Consider the following 19971-nt stretch of genomic DNA (forward strand, 5'->3'; position numbering starts at 1 on the left):
AGGGAGGGAAGAAAAAACAGGTGGGGTGTGCTGAACAACGTGGTCAAAGGCAGTGAGCGTCGAAGGGCATCACTGCACGCCTTCCTGCGTCTGGACGGATACTGCAACACAGAAGACATCACTGCTGCTGAGCTGTGACATAACAGGGTACGGTCTCCTCTGGAACAATGAAGCAGTCACTGCAGGTTTCACTCAACCTGGGGCACAACATGCTGGTGCCCTCGAGTGAGGCGTCGTCAAACTCAGCAGCTGGGCAGGACTTCTGGCAAGCGACTCAGGAGGACACTTCTCGACTGGTACTGTCTCTGGGCTGTCACTGCCGGCAAGCATGAAGTGAGTCATAGCAGAGACAACTCGGCAAAACATCTGGGAGTCGTAACATCATACACCAGACTGCAGTGAGTGAGCTAGCAATCAAAGTGACATCATCTTTGTGCAGGAGCTCACCGAAGCTTGTGACACGAGGCTGACACAGCGCCTGCCGATAGGGCTAACTGCGGCTTGACGAGTGTCATTCTCTCGGTAGTTATAGCAGAGATTAGTCTAAGCGTCCCCAGACTTGTTTCTCTACATATAACTGCACTCTGAAGGTCTGGAGGTGAAGTGAAACAAATCTTGATGGGAATCGTAGCAGGTACGATTCTGCAGAACATCTATGAGCGACGAACATAAGAGTTTTCTGTACAAGGGGCTCATATGCTCAGGTCTGACTAATATCAGCTGTCAAATGTGCTGGTCACACCGGGCGACAAGTAACACAGAGGTGCTACTCTGGGGTCTGGGCTCAAGACCACACTGGACACACGGTAAACTTTACACACACTCGCAGTACAACATGGCTTAAACTAGCAAATGATGCTTTTCTGTGCACAAAATTGACACTAATACATGCACTAACATGTGAGAACACTGATGAAGAGGAATTAATTAACACACGACATATATCATCTCTCAGTCTTCTCGACAGTACTGAAATAATTACTGAAACACTCTATGTGACATCATGTGATGTCAGGTGTGATGTTGTGAGGTGACGTCAGCAGCATGGTGATGTCAGCAGACGTCTCGAGGTGACGTCAGGCAGACATTGTGACGTTGGGCAGCAATGTGAATGTGATGGGGGCAGCAGACCACAACATGTGGCCTGGCTCGGTAACTCACGTGGCTCGTAGATTCACATGGCTTTGTCCACACCCCACATGGCGTTGCGATCCACGTGGTGTCGTGATCTATGTGGCATGCTGATCCACGTGGCATGGTGCTCCACGTAGCATGGTGCTCCACGTAGCTTCGAGTGGCCTCGGGCACTCGGATACACAGCTTTGGCAATGAATTCACATGGAAAAGCGCAGAAAACACAGCAGAGGGAGTGAGTACATAGTGGTGGAGTGTGGTGGTAGGCTGGTGAGGTGTGAGTGTACAGCAGGGCGAGTGTGGACGTGGCAAGGAAAGGCCACTTCCTCCTCCTCTCCCACAAACACAAGATGCAGGGAGACACTGGACGCAGAAATCACCACAAAACTCACCTCTGGCTTGCTGAAATAGCTGTGCTGAGCTGAACAACAACAACTGAACATACAAGTGACGCTGAACACGCGACTTGAGAAACAGCGTGGGGTCACTGGAACGCCACTTAGAATTCTCGAAGAAATTCGGTAAATTTCGGATAGATCCTGCTTGTACCTGTGTCTGGATGCTGAAACGTGCAGACACGACATCAGGATAACTCGTTCAGAGACGGATGCTTCTAGTATAGGGTGATGAAGTGAAGACAACTTCATTCCTTTTCCTCTTCCTTTCTCCGGGCAAACACACTTGCTGCGACCACCGCTTCCCACCAATGTTTACGAGTTTATTGGTAATTCTTGCAGAGCGGGTGAGTGAATGATACGTCTTCAGAGGCTTCTTTATTTGCAAAGTCGTGGTGGGTACACAGGCTTGTGTGTTTGTGCCCATGGCCCGGGAGGGCCATGCCCACGAGGGAGAGAGGGAGTAGGACTGTTGTCCGAGTCTAGGCCACTGAGAAAGTGAGAGCGAGTGGGACCAGTGTCCCACTGACCTGGGCAGGCCTAGAGAGGGCAGCACCTGAGTGCCGCAAAATATGAACTAAGCTGGCAGACAGCATAGGCTGTCTGTGCAGACAGTACAGGCTGTCTACATTTGCTCGGCCACCTACCTCTACAGGTAGTAAAAAAAAAAACTCGGTCTCTCTCTCGTAGGAACAGGGCACAGAACACAGAGTATAAAACATATATACATATACATATGGACAAGGAAAAAACTTCCTACAGGGAGGGAAGAAAAAAACAGGTGGGGTGTGCTGAACAACGTGGTCAAAGGCAGTACAGGCTGTCTACAGTATTCTTGTGTTGTACCCTTGTGTGGTACTCTTGTGTTGTACTCTTGTGTGGTACCCTTGTGTGGTACTCTTGTGTTGTGCCCTTGTGTGGTACTCTTGTGTTGTGCCCTTGTGTGGTACTTTTGTGTGGTAATCTTGTGTTGTACTCTTGTGTTTTACCCTTGTGTGGTACTCTTGTGTTGTACCCTTGTGTGGTAATCTTGTGTTGTACTCTTGTGTGGTACTCTCGTGTTGTACCCTTGTGTTCTACCCCTGTGTGGTAATCTTGTGTTGTACCCTTGTGTGGTACTCTTGTGTTGTACCCTTGTGTGGTAGCCTTGTGTGGTACTCTCGTGTTGTACCTGTGTGTTGTACCCTTGTATTGTGCCCGTGTGTTGTAACCTTGTGTTGTAGCCCTTATGTTCTAACCCTTGTGTTGTACCCTTGTGTTGTACCCTTATACCTTTGTGTTGTACCCGTTTGTTGTGCCTGTGTGTTGTAGCCCTTATGTTCTAACCCTTGTGTTGTACCTGTGTGTTGTACCCGTGTACCCTTGTGCCCGTGTATTGTACACTTGTGCTGTACCCTTGCAGGAGAAGTTGGGCAGGTTTGTGCCACACATGGTACAGCTCCTGGGCGAGTGGAGTGAGACATTTCCTTACGACTTCCGCGACGAGCGCATGATGGGTGGCGTGCGTTCCATGACGCACCGATGTATCGCCCTCCAGCCAGCGCTGCGTCGAGACGTAACCCAGGTCAGTACCCCCACCCCCCTCCACACTAAGATAGCAAGACATAGAAAAATACAAGAGAGGTAAGTACAAGATAGAATCTTGTATCTTCCTATATCTTACTAAGATTTAAGATAGAAAAGTACAAGATAATGAGATTTAAGATAGGAAGATAAAATAGCAATATAACCTGGTAAGATACAATGTAAGATAGTAAAATATGATAGTAAGGTTAGTAAGATAGTAATATAAGATAGTAAGATATAGGAAGATAGAATAGTAATATAACCTCGTAAGATACAATATAAGATAGTAAAATATGATAGTAAGGTTAGTAAGATAGTAATATAAGATAGGAAGATAAGATAGTAAGATAATACAGGAAAATAAAATATAAACCAATTTTCTAAAAGTGTGAGAGAGTATTATGGAGACGTGTGTGTCTCACGGCGCGCTAAACCCGTGTGGGGTCACTCTAGGAGTAGTGGAGGTTCGATCCTCCGTTACGTTGTTCAAAACTGTTACATTTGGCGTGTGAGGTCCTCTTCAGTGGAGCGAGTGTGGAGGAGGTCCTCTGTTTTGTAGTGTGATGTGTACGTACCTAACCATATGTGATGTGTGAACTAGCCTGTATGTGGTGTGTACTCACCTGTATGTGGTGTGTACTCACCTGTATGTGGTGTGTGTACTCACCTGTATGTGGTGTGTGTACTCACCTGTATGTGGTGTGTACTCACCTGTATGTGGTGTGTGGACTCACCTGTATGTGGTGTGTGTACTCACCTGTATGTGGTGTGTGTACTCACCTGTATGTGGTGTGTGTACTCACCTGTATGTGGTGTGTGTACTCACCTGTATGTGATGTGTGTACTCACCTATATGTGATGCGTGTACACACCTAGCCAAGCACGTAAAGAAACTAGAGAAAGTGCAAAGGTGTGCAACAAGACTAGTCCCAGAGCTAAGAGGTATGTCAGGGGCCCAAAACTGTTCAACTGCCTCCCAGCATACATAAGGGGGATTACCAGTAGGCCCCTGGCTGTCTTCAAGAAAGCACTGTACAGGCATCTAAAGTCAGTACTTGACCAGCCAGGCTGTGGTTCGTGCGCCAGTTTGCGTGCTGTCAGCAGTAACAGCCTGGTTGATCAGACCCTGATCCACCACGAGGACTGGTCTCAGACCGATGCGCAAGGTTGTTGACCCCCAAAACCCTTTCCAGGTACATATATGTGGTATATGTGTAAATGTTCATGTGTGTTTTGCTATGTGAGTTACAATAGTGTGTGATGTGTGTGTGTGTGTGTGTGTGTGTGTGTGTGTGTGTGTGTGTGTGTGCTGGCATGTGGTCGCCACCTGTGCTCACAGCTGGTATCTCGCAGGTGCTACACAACTTACTCAACAAACTGACACAGCTGGAGCGCTATGAGGAAGGACTGGCCAAGCTGTCTCCTCCACCTCCAGCTGACTTCATCTCTCAGGTAATTAGTTTTAAAACTTGCCCATTCATTCCCTTAAATTAGTATAAAAATCATGTAGACAAACACCAGGATGTATTAAATATATCCAGGTTTAATATGTCTTGGTGTTGGCTAACTTTATTGTTTGAGATGAGCAAGAGAGAGTGAGCTATCAAGAGATAGCCAGATAGAAACGAAGAAGAAAGAGACTGCTGTGGAAGCTGTTGTGGAAACATTAAATGCATTCTCTGCGCTATCCAATGACTGAGAGTCTGACTACTGGGAATGTCACGATGAATGACACTAAGGAACGTAAAAACGTTGTTGTTGGGTATAGCCAGGTTAGGTATATGGATAGGGCCTTCTGCTTGCAGGATAGGAGTAGGAGACAGAGGGTTTGCTTTCCTGGGGCTGGGATGGAGGACATTGTTAGCCGGCTTGACACCATCATGAACGGTAATGGGATCAACCCTAATATCTGCCTCAGTGCTGGAGGTAATGATATAGGCAAACGTAGAAGTGAGGATTTAATTACAAGGTACAGTACAGCAATAAACATAATTAGTAAGAAGGGGGGGGCACCCTGTTATATGTGGCATTTTGCCAAGAAGGAGTGTTGGAAATAAATGGTTGTCCAGAGCAATTAGTATTAATTGTTGGCTGAACAAACACTGTAAGGGTAATGCAGTACCATTCATTGTCAACTGGGACCACTTCTACGGTAGAAATGACATGTATGCCAGGGATGGGGTTCACTTATCCAGGGAAGGTGTGGGTTTTCTTGCTAGCTCCGTTGAGGTTGCTAGGACTTAAAACTAGGATTAGTTAGAGGTATGGGTTTAGAAATAGAAAATAATGAGTATGGATATATTGACTTAGGCGTTGATATTATGAATCTTAATAACAGTCATGGAGTAACGCTGGGTAATAACAGTTACAGAAATTGTGTAAAAGCAGAGGTGAATAGGAAAAAGGTGCAGGAGGAAAAACATATGATGGTATTTTATGCTAACAGTCAAAGTGCAAGAAATAAAATTAATGAACTATGTTTGGTAGCATGTGCTGGGAACTTTGATGTCATTGCATTAACTGAAACGCGGTATGATGTAAAAAGTCGGGATATGATTGCTGAGTGTAATATTCAAGGGTTTAAGTTCCATATGGATAGATATAATGGGAAGGGGGAGGAGTTGCATTATATGTACGTGAAAATATAAATTGTTGCATAAAAACAGGTATAAAAGTGGATGGATTAGTAACAGAATCTGAGTAGAGTTTGTAGGTCAAGAAAAACTAATTCTAGGTGTAATATACCGACCTCCAGGCTTGGATCACGATAGAGGGAGATTTCTTTATGACGAAATTGTTAGGGCTTCTAGACACAATAACGTAGTGATAGTAGGGGATTTTAACTTTAGTCAAATTGACTGGACTTCTTTGACCGGTAATCTAGAGTCCAGTGACTTTATGGAAGTGGTTCAGGGCTGTTTTCTGAAGCAGTGTGTAACAGAGCCTACCAGGGGTAATAATTTGCTAGACCTAGTCTTGTCAAATAAGGAAACACTCGTAAATAATCTGGATATCACTGAATAGCTTGGCGCAAGTGATCACAAATCCATAACTTTTAGCATTAACTGGGAATACAAGAATAATGATAATACGGTAAAAAAAAAAATCCCTGATTTTCGTTCTGCCGATTATAATGGACTTAGGGAACACCTGTCAAATCTCGATTGGGGTTATCTAGCTAATGATTTAATTGACGATGATCATACTTATGATTACGAAGGGGTCTGCATTTATGATTTTTTTCTTAATAATGTACACCGTGCTCAGAGTATATACATTCCCCAGAGAGAAATTAGGTCTAATAACGATCCCAAATGGGTTAACAGGAGGCTAAAGCATCTATTAGGGGAGAAAAGGGGAATTTATAGGCGCATCAGAAGAGGAGAGGTTAACCTTACTGACCAATATGTTCAGCTTAAAAGAGAAGTAAAAAGGGGATTAGAAAGGCTAAACGTGACTATGAAATTAGAGTTGCTAATGAATCAAAGATAATCCAAAGGGGTTCTTTCAAGTGTATAGGACGAAGGTGAAGGAAAAAGTAGGACCTCTGAAAATTGGAAATGGACAGCTGACGGATAACGAACTGGAAATGTGTTCCTTATTTAATGACTATTTTTTGTCAGTTTTCACACAGGAAGACATAAATGAGATTCCAGTAATTAACAATTATTTAGTTCCTGATGAATTCAAATTAACTAATATTACTGTCACGAGGGACATGGTTATCAAACAGATAGACAAACTGAAGCAAAATAAGTCCCCGGGACCCGATGAGCTGTTTTCCAGGGTACTTAAGGAATGCAAGATGGAACTTAGTCAGCCATTAACGAGTGTGTTTAATGCGTCCATCCTTACTGGTGTTGTGCCAGAGATGTGGAAGATGGCTAATGTGGTTCCTATATTCAAATCAGGGGATAAGTCCACTCCTTCAAATTACCGTCCAATAAGCCTGACATCTATAGTGGGCAAGTTATTAGAATCAATTATAGCTGACATTATTAGAAGTCACCTTGAAGAGCATAACTTGATAAATGAATCTCAGCATGGATTCACGAGAGGTCGTTCCTGCCTGACAAACTTACTGACGTTCTTCAATAGAACATTTGAGGCAGTTGACAGTGACAAAGAATATGATATTGTTTATTTGGATTTTAGTAAAGCCTTCGATAGAGTACCTCACAAGAGACTCTTAAGAAAAGTGGCAGCTCATGGTATAGGAGGTAAAGTTCTAACATGGATAGAGGCATGGCTTACCAATAGAAAGCAGAGAGTTACCATGAATGGAGTGTAATCTGAATGGGGATTAGTCACTAGTGGCATTGCACAAGGATCAGTTTTGGGCCCTCTCTTGTTCATAATTTACATTAATGACCTTGATGAAAGGATTATGAATGACATGAGCAAATTTGCTGATGATACAAAGATAGGCCGTATGATTCATTCTGAGGAGGATACCAATGAACTCCAGGAGGATTTGGACAAATTAATGTCTTGGTCTGAAAAATGGCAGATGAAGTTCAATGTGGATAAGTGTAAGGTACTTGCCCTTGGTAATGAAAATAACCCTCGAAGCTATAAACTAGGTGAAGTAGAGCTTGGTCATACAGAATGTGAAAAAGACTTGGGAGTCATGGTAAGCAGAAATCTAAAGCCAAGACAGTAGTGCCTAAGTGGGCATAACAAGGCTATCAGATTACTAGGAGTTATCTCAAGAAGTATAAGTAACAGAAGTCCAAAAGTTATTTTACAGCTTTATACATCACTAATGAGGCCTCATTTAGATTATGCCACTCAGTTTTGGTCTCCTTACTGCAGGAGAACATACAGAGAAGAATGACTAAAGTGTATTTTGGGTCAGAATGTTTGGTTGCATTGGGGTTGTCCCAGTTGGGGGCTTCTGTAGGTGGTTGTGAGGGAGGTTGTATTTGATCTTCCTCCTGAGTCTGGGTTCTCCTGTCCATCTCCATCTTTGCCTCTCTTTCAGTTTCTGTGTCAGCATAGTTGCTGAATCCCCTTATATGTGTTGTATAGCATATCATAGTACCATCCATGTGTTTACATAGAAGATCCCTAGGCCTGTGACTGTGTGACGTCACGGGATGCTCCATGAGTGAGTGGGACAGGCTACCTCGGCCTCAGTCGGCGTGTAGATATAGGCAGGACAAGGCAGGCTGGGGGCTCCATCTCCCATTACCACAGTCTGACAATATAGCGTTACCATCCAACAAGTGTGTCTATCTTCAACCCTCGATATCTCCTTTTAAGAACCCCTACGACATCTGCCTGCTTGTGTTTTGTCATGTTCGAGATACACCCTCCAGTATGCCGTGACCCTTAGTCATGCCTTCTCCTGCAGGATCCTTTTTCAAGCCAATTCTGCCTTGAAAAACACTTTGACTAGCCGATTTCTTCCTCTTGCAAAGTCCTGTATTCTCAGAAAATTTGCCAGCTGGGTCATGTCTTTTCTTATTGCTTTCACGATACTTTCAATCGCTGTTTTCTCCCCTTGTCTTCTTGCTTCGTAAGTTTCCCCTTCAACTTCCTGGCACCCATAAACAAAGACCAATCTCTCCCTTTCATTCTCCCACTGCATATCCCTGTGTGTTGTACAGTTGTACACGCACTCTATTGTTGCTGCTTTCGTGGGAGCGCTAAAATCGTAAGGGAGCCCATGCAGCAACCGAGTTAGTGGGTTCGCTGCACTAAAGGCAGCTCCACTTCCTCGGTCCAAGACCCCTTCACCACCTCGGAGGGTCTGTAAAGTTGTGCATGTAGATGTGGGAGTTATTCACTCCAGTTGCACCATCTCCTCCTCCCCCTTTCTCCACTACCTCTCATTTTTCTCCTTACTCCTCTTCCTCCTCCAATTTCTCTTCTGCTTCACCTCCATTTCACTGCCTTTTTCTTCACCTGCTCCATTACCTCTTATTATCCATCTGTTTTTACCTCCTCCATCTCCAGCTCCTCTTCCATCTCCATATCCATCTTCCATCTCCATCTGCAGTCTGTATTGACCCTCCATCAGGGAGGGTCAATATAGACACAAACACAGGCCACATGTATCAAGCACCTTTGTAAATCCTGGTTGTTAGCAGCACCTTTGCTCCACTCAGTACACTTACACTAACACTGACCAATCAACACGCGCACACACACACACACACACACACATGCACACACACATAATCCTATTATCACACTATGATCCTCATTTAACGAAGGCACCAGCAGTCACAATTGTAACCAGCAAACCTCCACTGCTCACATATATATTCGTGAACCTCTAAACCCGTAGGGTCATACGTCGCCTGGGAACTGGAAAGTCATCAAGATGCATAAACAGATGAGAGTTAGACCTACCTAACATGGGCCAGTAGTGTCTCAATCTTCAACTTTTCGGTTTTTCAAAACCATTCATCACAGGCCTGACCAAGCAGCCCTTTATTCTGTTCTTATAAGTATAAGTCGCAATAATAATAATACTAATAATAATAATACAGTAATGTTTGGCTGACTGGCTATTCCTTTGGGTCTGCTATATAATAGCCTACGGTTCGAGTCTTCGTCCATTCTCCCGTTCATGAGTAAGATACTTGTTCAGCAGTTGGGTATCTTGTTGATTGAAACGTTTCGCCTACACAGTAGACTTCTTAGTCAGATACAGATGCAGCAGGTGTAGTAGTGAAGTAAAGATGTAATCAGTCCACCAACCTTGCAAAAAAAGTTTTTGAGGTCGTCAGTCCCTCAGCCTGGAGAATAGTTCAGCTCCATGGAGCTGAAGTGGTCAGTCCCTGAATGGTGGAAACACCTGCCACAGCTAATGAGACACTTGTACAACATATAGCGATCTTCATTGTGGACAAGAGTGTAAGTTAGACCTGCCTAGCCTGGGCCAGTAGGCCTTCAGCATTGCTCCCTTCTTATATTCTTATGAAGGTTTCTTTGCCATTGAGGCTCTAGAATTTTTGATAGGCCTTGGACCAGGCCTATCAAGACATGGCCACAGTTCCATTTCCCACAATGATACTATTCAAGGCTGTTGGCAGTGTCGAGTTAGAGAGTAACTGCAGTTAGAGAGTAACTGCTTCTTTAACACAGTTAAGGTATGAACTGATGTCTTCTTGGAGGGGCCAGGTCGAGGTTTGGCAGACGGTAACTCGACGACACCACCAGCCTTGAAACGTTGCACCCAGTTCCTCACTGAACGCTCACACACACCAACAATCTCCACTATTTCTTTCATCTGGTGCCCAGCTTTGTGAAGCCGTATGATCTGAGCTATAGTTTCAGGTGTAAAAGACTTCTTTTTACCCATAATCAGAGATGTATAGCCCCAAAACCAAAGGGAACACTGGACAAAAGATGGGACAGATGAGAGACAAAAGTGCAACACTTCCTCTCACCACGACAGCCACGTGAGCAATGAGAAGTCACTGTGAAGTGTGGTGGAAAGCCGTGACGTCATGCTAACGTCTGCTACCCAGCTGAATGCACTGATGGGAAAAGACACCCCCCCCCCTCCCCGTTATGGTAGGCCTTCAATTTTCGTCACGGAATTATGCCGGGGCACTGACCCGGCATAATGCCGTGACGAGAACTGTATATATATACACACACACACACACACACACACACACACGTGGCCAGGAGGTATGAATCGACCCCTGCAACCACAAATAGGTGAGTACACACACACACACAAAATCAGAGGCAATCTTAATGCAAGACAAGCCGTGGGAGGGGGGGAGAATCTTAAGCTCAAGTATTTTCTTTCACATTTCTCAGTGCCTCATCAGGAGCTGTGCAGTGTTGCAAAGACAGCAACAGGACAAATGAAGGAAAGTTTTCTCAGGGGATAGTATGAGTGACTCTGCCACCGTCTCTCTCAGCTCCTGATGACGCACTCAGAAGTGTGAAAGTACTTGAGCTTTAGATTTCCACCCCCCCATAGCTTGTCTTGCACACACGCACACACACACACACATATATATATATATATATATATATATGTCGTGCCGAATAGGCAGAACTTGCGATCTTGGCTTAAATAGCAACGTTCATCTTGCCATATAAGACAAGTGAAAATTTGTGTATGCAATAATTTCGCCAAAATCATTCTGAACCTAACGAAAAAAATATATTTGATTGTGTTTGTTTAGTATTAAATTATTGTAAACGTATTTAAAATATATTTAGTTGGGTTAGGCTAAAATAAATTGTTCTTGTTATAATAAGGTTAGGTAAGTTTTCTAAGATTCTTTTGGTGCAAAATTATAAATTTTTACATTAACATTAATGAAAAAAAATATATCTTTAAGTGTATAAGAGAAAATGTTAGAAAGGACTTAATTTTAAATGAGTTCTTGCTAATTGACCAGTTTTACATATTCGGCACGACATATATATATATATATATATATATATATATATATATATATATATATATATATATATATATATATATATATATATATTATATATATATATATATATATATATATATATATATATTATATATATATATTATATATATATATATATATATATATATATTATATATATATTATATATATATATTATATATATATAATATATATATATAATATATATATTCTTACATTATCAAGGAACTGTAAAAGAAAAACATCAACAGGAAGGTATATAAGGACAAGACTACACCTCACAGTCACATCACAACACCTGACTCTGTGAAACACAACTGATACTCTACCCAAGCATTAAAATTTTTTGCTTGTCTAATGTATCATTAAATTCTTCCCAAATTTTAATTTTTAAATGAATCCAGTTTATATAAACCAGAAAAAATATATTTTCAAAACTGCTTTTTATGAAACATTATTATATTATATTTCTGTCGACCATGGACTTGATACACACACACACACACACACACACACACACACACACACACACACACACACACACACACACACAGTGTAATGGGTTATTGTGGTGAGAAAGTTTAACTCTCGCCTTGACATCTTCTCACTCTTTTTAATTTTAAATTTCTCGACCCCCTTTTTATAAATTTCTTATTTTCTTAATTGTTTTTCTTATCTGTTTATTGTTCTCTCTCTACACTCCCATATTTCTATTTCCTTGTCTGTTTCGTGTGTCCTGTTGGCTGTTCCACCTTCTTTCTCTTCCTTTCTCAGCCATTCGGTCTTGGCGCTTCCCGGTGAATGCAGTATTAAGTCTCTCATCCTTATCTTGTTCCCACATTCATCCAGATACTCAGTATCTGCCTTATACTTACTGCTAGCACCAGCAATCTGGTTGATCACGTGGTCAGAAGGGATATCTAGCCTCGAGGAGGATAAGAGGATAGAAGAATCCTTGAAACAAAGCATAGGTATGTTACTGGTTAACTATCCACTTCCTTATACTTATTCTTCTATCCATCCCTCTCTTCTGTTCCTTATATTTACATTCTCAGCGTATCTATCCATCTTACCTGTCCCAGCTTTTATACATTCTTACTCCCGCTTCCTTTACTATCCTCTGTTACTTGGTCCCCGATCCTTCCTATCCTCCATCCCTGGGACGTACGGTATCTTACACTTCCTCACTCAACTGTTTCCACTACTGTTAATGTCGCCTCTTATTTCTTCTCAGTTTTCCTTTCTTCCTCCATCTTTATTCCCTCCCTCCCTACCTCTCACTTCCTCTTTCGCTCCTTCCCTCCGTATTTATCTGTCTTTCCTTACCTACCTTCTTGTTCACCCTCTCTCTCTCTCTCCGTCACTGCCTCCCTTCCCCTCATCCTTATCTCCTGCCTCTCTCAGCCCTTGCCCTCCCTCACCTTCTCCCTGCCCTCCCTCACCTTCTCCCTGCCCTCCCTCACCTTCTCCCTGCCCTCCCTCACCTCTCTGCCCTCCCTCACCTTCTCCCTGCCCTCCCTCACCTTCTCCCTGCCCTCCCTCACACAGCAGCAACACTGATTTGACGTAGTTTTTATGTTCAACTCTTTTCTGGAGAGCAAGTTTGTTGTCAGGATGTTCTTGAGGCGGGTTAATTGGTGGGTAGTGTGTGTACTTGTCTCTATGGGGTTGCGGGGGTCGAGTCTGGCTTCTTGGCCCCGCGTCTCAATGTGCTTCTTGACTGATTTATGCGCTGTATAGCCCTTATGGCTTAGCGCTTCTTTTTGATTATAATAATTGACTGATTTACTCTTGTCCTCGTGGGCCCTATCGTACATGCTCTTAAAACTGTGTATGGAGTCTGCTTCCACTTCAAGATCATGCTACTTCCTGTCCACTCCGAAGAAATACTTCCTGACATCCCGGACTCATCTGTGTTTAACTTCCAGCTGTGCCCCCGAGTACATGTTTCCCGTCTCTGTCTACCTTGTCAATTATTATTATAATCAAGGGGGAAGCGCTAAACCCGGAGGATTATACAGCGCCTGGGGTGGGATGTGGAAGGCATTCAGGCTTAGTTCGGGGAACTGGAGCACAGATCCAATTCCCTAAATCAAGAGCCCCTCACCAACATCAAGGAACCTTCCTTGAGGGGTGTCTACCTTGTCAAATCCCTTATTATTTTACATGTTATGCCTCCCCTGGTTCTTCTCTCCAATGTCATAAGGTTCATTTCCGTGAGCCTCTCGTAGTTTATGACCCTTACCTTAGTAACATGTCTTGTTCAATACTTCTGCACTTTCCCCAGTTTCTTAACATGGTTTCTCAAGTGTGGGTTCCACACTGGCGCTGCGTACTCCAAGATGGTCCTAATGTATGCTGTATAAAGGTCCTGGGATGACTCTTTGTTGAGATTGCTGAAGGCTGCTCTTATATTGGCTTCCTCGGTTGAAGGTCCCTTGTTGGTACCAGGGTTTAAAGAATGTTATACCCTGGAAATATTCCCAGACAATTAAGGTGTATAAGTCTCAAAAATATCACCACTTGACTCTCTCAGTGAACATTATCATTGGCTTGGCATTTTGTGATGAAAGTTCTAGTTATCCACCCCTCGAGCGAGGGTCCTTGATGCTGGTGATGGGTTCTTGATCTAGGGAATTGGATCTGTGCTACAGGCACTGTATAATACCTACGGGTTCAGTGCTCCCCATAATCTATTTATCCAGATTATTATTTACCTTGTCATTATCACTCCTAGGTCTCTCTCACCTCTTCTGCTTTTCCGAGTGATTTGAATTACTTTTATTTTCCCTTTCAATTTAAATTTCTTTATTCTTTTGTATAGAATAACTGAAATTTGTCGTTAATGAATATATGCTGTTTTCCGAGACTCGCTGGAAGACTTTCTTTGTATCAACTTGAGTGTTTGCTGTGTCCATGGTTCATACTGTAGCTCACTGGATGACATGTCTTGGACTGAAGAAAGCACTGGCTGGCGAAACGTTATTGTCATACAAATTCTCGTATCTACGAAGTCTAATAGAGTGAAATATGCTGTGTATAGAGTATATATGCTGTGTGAGACCGAGAAACAGGATTGAGAGAACATAGTGTTGAGGAACAGAGCTTGTCACCGTGGCAGCCTCTGAACCGATGTTGTTTACTAGTGATTTCTGAGTTCGGTTTGTTAGTTAAAAATACATGTATCCACTTTTCCAGTTATTCCTTATGCACATATTTTGTGTGTTATTACAACATGGTCACACTCGAGGGCTTTTGTAAAGTCTGTGTACATCTGCATTTTGTGTGTGTCAGTGTATTCAAGACCATGTCATAGTGGTCCAGTAGTTGCGAGAGGCAGAAGCGACTTGTTCTAAACCCATGCTGCCCTGGGTTGTCAACCCATCTGGTTAAGTCTTGCTTCGTACAGCTCTTTCAGATAGTTTGATAATGCGGGACATCAGTGGAATAACAGCGCCTTGGGGAACACGAGGCGATGATAAGCAGTCCACGATATTCAAGTGAATTAATGTATAGTTGAAGATTAAGACATATGTGCAACAATTGGGTATATTGATAAAACGTTCCGCCTACACAGGCTTCTTCAGTCAAATACAGAGGCAGCAGTCACATGGAGCTGAACTCTTCTCCAGGCTGAGGGACTGACCACCTCAAATGTTAGTTCTCTAAAGTTGATGTAATCACATCATTATTTCATTACTACTACCTTTGTATGTAACTGAAAAAGCCTATTGTGTACGTGAAACGTTTTAATAAAGATACCCAACTGTCGCACATGTGTCTTAATCAACTTGTCGGTATTTTATACCATTATCAACAACAGATTTCCTAGACGTTCCTGCATCTACTAAATCATTAATATAAAATACTCTGTAGTGCTTCTAGATGCTGCTGCTGCTGCTTCCACCTCTGCTATTATTATTTGGTTCCTGTGATGCTGGGGAAGGTTTCTTTGGGTCAGAGTTGATTATATCTCATTCTTCCTCTGTTAATTAAACGTTAGCACCCGAGAAGATATCTCTCAGACATTCTTCTTGCAATATTCTTAACGATATCGCCTCACTCCTCTTCCAAGGAGGACTTCCCCAGCGCCCTCAACCTTCCTTCATAACTCTCAGTTGTGCATTTTGGAGGCCATTTTCCCGCATATCTTTAAAACTTTTGTGTACTCTCTCTCTCTCTCTCTCTCTCTCTCTCTCTCTCTCTCTCTCTCTCTCTCTCTCTCTCTCTCTCTCTCTCTCTTGCTCGTGGGTAGTTCTTTTTCGTCTTGCATGCAGACAATAAAACATGTTTATTGTTACGTGGAACGATGGAAAGTAGTGGGCGTCCATACTGCTTGTGTGTATATCTTCCCTAAAGCCTAGGTAAAGGTTCTCTTTCTCTCTCTCTCTCTCTCTCTCTCTCTTTCTCCTTCCCCCTCTCTCTACGTCTACCTATATTCTTGACAAGTTGCGTGCCTGGTGGGCCCTATAGACTGGCAGGAGGTGGATGTTTGGCACTCCTCCAACTGGAAGGGCCACTTCCAGACTCACCCTGACTACTGAAGGTCACACACACTCCTCCAGAGTCACCTGTTCACAGCACAATAATGTGTCAACTTTTTGTTTAAAAAAAACATGTTTCCAGGTGTGTGTAATCATGTTTTAGTCGTTGGATCACATCTTGGGCTTTTCTGCCTTTGTTTATAATTACCGAGGTGCCTGTAGGGACCTCTGGGAACTTTATAATTACTGAGGTGCCTGTATGCACTTCTGGGAGCTTTATAATTACCGAGGTGCCTGTAGGCACCTCCGGGAAGTTTTGGGAGAGTTTTTTTTATATTAATTTAATGGGGCTTTTAAATCTTGGTGGTGATTTTAACTTAGTGTGGTACTGTGCGTGTGAGGTTAGAGTTTTATATTTGTCCAGAGCATTCAGTAATATACAGTCACAAAAGTCTTCAGATGTGAAAGGTAACACACACACACACGCACGCACACGCACACACACGCACACACACACACACGCGCACGCACGCACGCACACCTCGACTCTTAGACGAACGCAAAAACTCTTGACCTTTTGTGAAGATGAAATGTCAACATTTGTTCTGTGCAATGGTGCTTGTGTCAGCAGCTGCACGGTGCACCTGATGTACCGCTGGTGCTGCACGGTGCAGATGTACCGCTGGTGCTGTACGGTGCACCTGATGTACCGCTGGTGCTGCACGGTGCAGATGTACCGCTGGTGCTGCACGGTGCAGATGTACCGCTGGTGCTGTACGGTGCACCTGATGTACCGCTGGTGCTGCACGGTGCAGATGTACCGCTGGTGCTGCACGGTGCAGATGTACCGCTGGTGCTGCACGGTGCAGATGTACCGCTGCTGCTGTACGGTGCAGCTGATGTACCGCTGGTGCTGCATGGTGCAGATGTACCGCTGGTGCTGTACGGTGCACCTGATGTACCGCTGGTGCTGCACGGTGCAGATGTACCGCTGGTGCTGCACGGTGCAGATGTACCGCTGGTGCTGTACGGTGCACCTGATGTACCGCTGGTGCTGTACGGTGCACCTGATGTACCGCTGGTGCTGCACGGTGCAGATGTACCGCTGGTGCTGTACGGTGCACCTGATGTACCGCTGGTGCTGCACGGTGCAGATGTACCGCTGGTGCTGCACGGTGCAGATGTACCGCTGGTGCTGCACGGTGCAGATGTACCGCTGCTGCTGTACGGTGCAGCTGATGTACCGCTGGTGCTGCACGGTGCAGATGTACCGCTGGTGCTGCACGGTGCAGCTGATGTACCGCTGCTGTTGCAACACATCACCCCCCCCCCTACACATACAACACGCCCTCCCCCACACACCCTTCAGTAACCCATGTGTTCTCAGCCCACAGACATCACAGAAGTGTGCCAGAGTCCGCTCGTCATGGCTCAACAGTTAACACACATAGAACTGGAGAAACTTTCTTACATTGGTCCTGAAGAATTCGTTCAAGCCTTCGCTAAAGACAACCTAGACTCCTGTTACAAGGACCTCAAGAAGACCAATAACCTGGAGTCTTATATACAATGGTTCAACAGACTGTCTTACTTGGTTGCAACCCACGCTTGTACGGTACGTATATTTACTCTGGTTATTGCTGTTCTTTACTTGGAAGCGCTAAATTCTTAAGGGTTACATATTTTATTATTATAATCAAGGGGAAGCGCTAAACCCGGAGGATTATACAGCGCCTGGGGGGGGGGGATGTGGAAGGAATTCAGGCTTAATTCGGGGAACTGGAGCACAGATCCAATTCCCTAAATCAAGAGCCCCTCACCAACATCAAGGAACCTTCCTTGAGGGGAGGGGTTACATAAAGCCTGGGGAGAATGGGAGGCTGTGAGGTTTGATCCCAGGATTATTATTATTAGTATAATCAAAAAGAAGCGCTAAGTGATCCCAGGAATAGGATAGTTCTACTTCCTTGGGCTAAGTGCCATTGAGTGTCAATGTGCTTCCCTATTCAAGGGATTGTGGGTAGAGAACTCTCAGAACACACTCTCAGAACACACACTCAGAACACACACTCGGAACACGCTGTTTCAAGACAGAAAATATTCTCTTTGACACTTATCATTCAGACGAAAATACTCAGGTCACGTGTTATACCTGTATCATACGTGTAATAATAGCCCTGTAATATCCGTGTATTATAAGTGTTTGTTGTGTCACCCACAGCACGTGAAGAAGAAGCAGCGAGTTCGTGTAATAGAATGGTGGATTGAAGTTGCTCGGGAGTGTTTTAATATTGGCAACTTTAACTCTCTGATGGGAATTATTGCTGGTCTCAACATGTCTATAGTGTCTAGACTGAAGAAGACTGTGAGTATTTTACATCATACTGAGTATTGTGCATGGTGTGTATTGATGATAGTGTATATTGTGGACGATAGTGTGTATTGTGGATGAATATACGTGTGTGTGTGAGGGTACAGTGGGTGGGTGGATGATAGTGTGTGTGAGAATACAGTATGGGATGATACACTGTGTGGGATGATACACTGTTCGTCTGAAAATGTTTGTTACATCTAAGAGTAAAGGAAGGCTCAGAGTGCTAACTTTTGTCTTCTTTCCAGTGGAGTAAAGTTCAGAGTGCCAAGTTCTCAGTACTGGAGCACCAGATGGATCCCTCCAGTAACTTCAGCAGCTATAGATCGACGCTGAAGGCAGCCATGTGGAGGTCTGCTGGTGCTGTCGATGACAGACAGAAGATAGTCATACCCTTCTTCAGTCTGCTGGTGAAGGATCTCTACTTCCTGAATGAAGGGTGCGCCAGCAGGTGAGGCAGCAGGGAGGTCTGATGGCAGGGAGAGAGAGGGAAGGGAGGGAGAAGCAAAATAGAAGGCAGTGCCAATGAAAGTGAACGCTAAACCCGTAGGTGGTCATCCAGCGTTCTGGGAGGGATGGCAGTTGATCACCCTTGACACAAGAGGAAGGTAGATCTAATTCCTGGGATCCAGAGCCCCCCACGGGCTTCACCCTCCCTTGATAGATAGGACTAGTGTAAAACAGTCTTGTAACGTTTTGCACACGAGTGGATGAAACGATAAAGAAACGTGCAATACATGGGTCGATTGTGGAGACGTTTCGCCCTCCAGTGGCTTCATCAGTGGAAAACAGGATGTGAAGAGGGAGTCTGAGGTGTTCAGTCCCTCATTTATTATTATTATAATCAAGGGGGAAGCACTAAACCCGTAGGATTATACAGCGCCTATGGGGGGATGGAAGGCATTCAGGCTTAATTCAGGGAACTGGAGCACAGATCCAATTCCCTAGATCAAGAGCCCCTCACCAGCGTCAAGGAGCCTTCCTTGAGGGGTTCAGTCCCTCAGAGAGACTGAAGACACCTCAAGGTTGAGGGACTGATTACCTCAAACTCATTCTTAGCCTCCACAGTTTTCCCCAGATTTTGCACTGAAAAAATCAGACTTGGTGGGCAAAAAGGTCACCCACAATACACCTAGGTACTGCACCTTCGTCATGCCATGCCTTTATTAAACACCTACCTCCGCAGGTTGCACAATGGACACATCAACTTCGACAAGTTCTGGCAGCTAGCGAAACAAGTGACCGAGTTCATGGCGTGGAAACAAGTTACTTGTCCCTTTGAGAAGGTGCCAGAGGTCATTAACTACATGCAGACCACTAACGTTCTCACAGAGACAGGTAGGAGAACCTTTAATTGGTGTACTAACTTGGTCACAGAGACAGGTAGGAGAACATACTCTTACTGGTACATTAACGTGGTCACAGAGACGGGTAGTGCACACACTGGTACACTAACGTGGTCACAAGAGACAGGTAGGACCTCCCATTCGTAGATTTAGAGTGGGATTCAGTTGAGGATGCACGTGTCCCGACAGCACCTGTGTCTGGACACACTTGTGCCGTCAAGGCACTCTTGTTAGGGCTGAGCTAACATCACCCGTGATAAAGCTGTAACAACT

General features: G+C 44.1%; 1 protein-coding gene across 1 annotated transcript in view; it reads left to right on the plus strand.

Moving 5' to 3' along the window:
• Positions 1-19971, plus strand: part of LOC128691762 (ras-GEF domain-containing family member 1B-like) — a 169981-nt gene that overhangs the window by 134145 nt on the left and 15865 nt on the right. Inside the window, exons 4-9 of the mRNA XM_070101052.1 lie at positions 2932-3093; positions 4449-4547; positions 17369-17596; positions 18203-18346; positions 18601-18803; positions 19539-19690. Coding sequence (XP_069957153.1) covers positions 2932-3093; positions 4449-4547; positions 17369-17596; positions 18203-18346; positions 18601-18803; positions 19539-19690 — 988 coding nt within the window. The remainder of the gene's footprint in view (positions 1-2931; positions 3094-4448; positions 4548-17368; positions 17597-18202; positions 18347-18600; positions 18804-19538; positions 19691-19971) is intronic.

The sequence above is a fragment of the Cherax quadricarinatus genome, chromosome 75 (genome assembly GCF_038502225.1).
Source record: "Cherax quadricarinatus isolate ZL_2023a chromosome 75, ASM3850222v1, whole genome shotgun sequence".
In the NCBI taxonomy this organism is placed as follows: Eukaryota; Metazoa; Arthropoda; class Malacostraca; order Decapoda; family Parastacidae; genus Cherax; species Cherax quadricarinatus.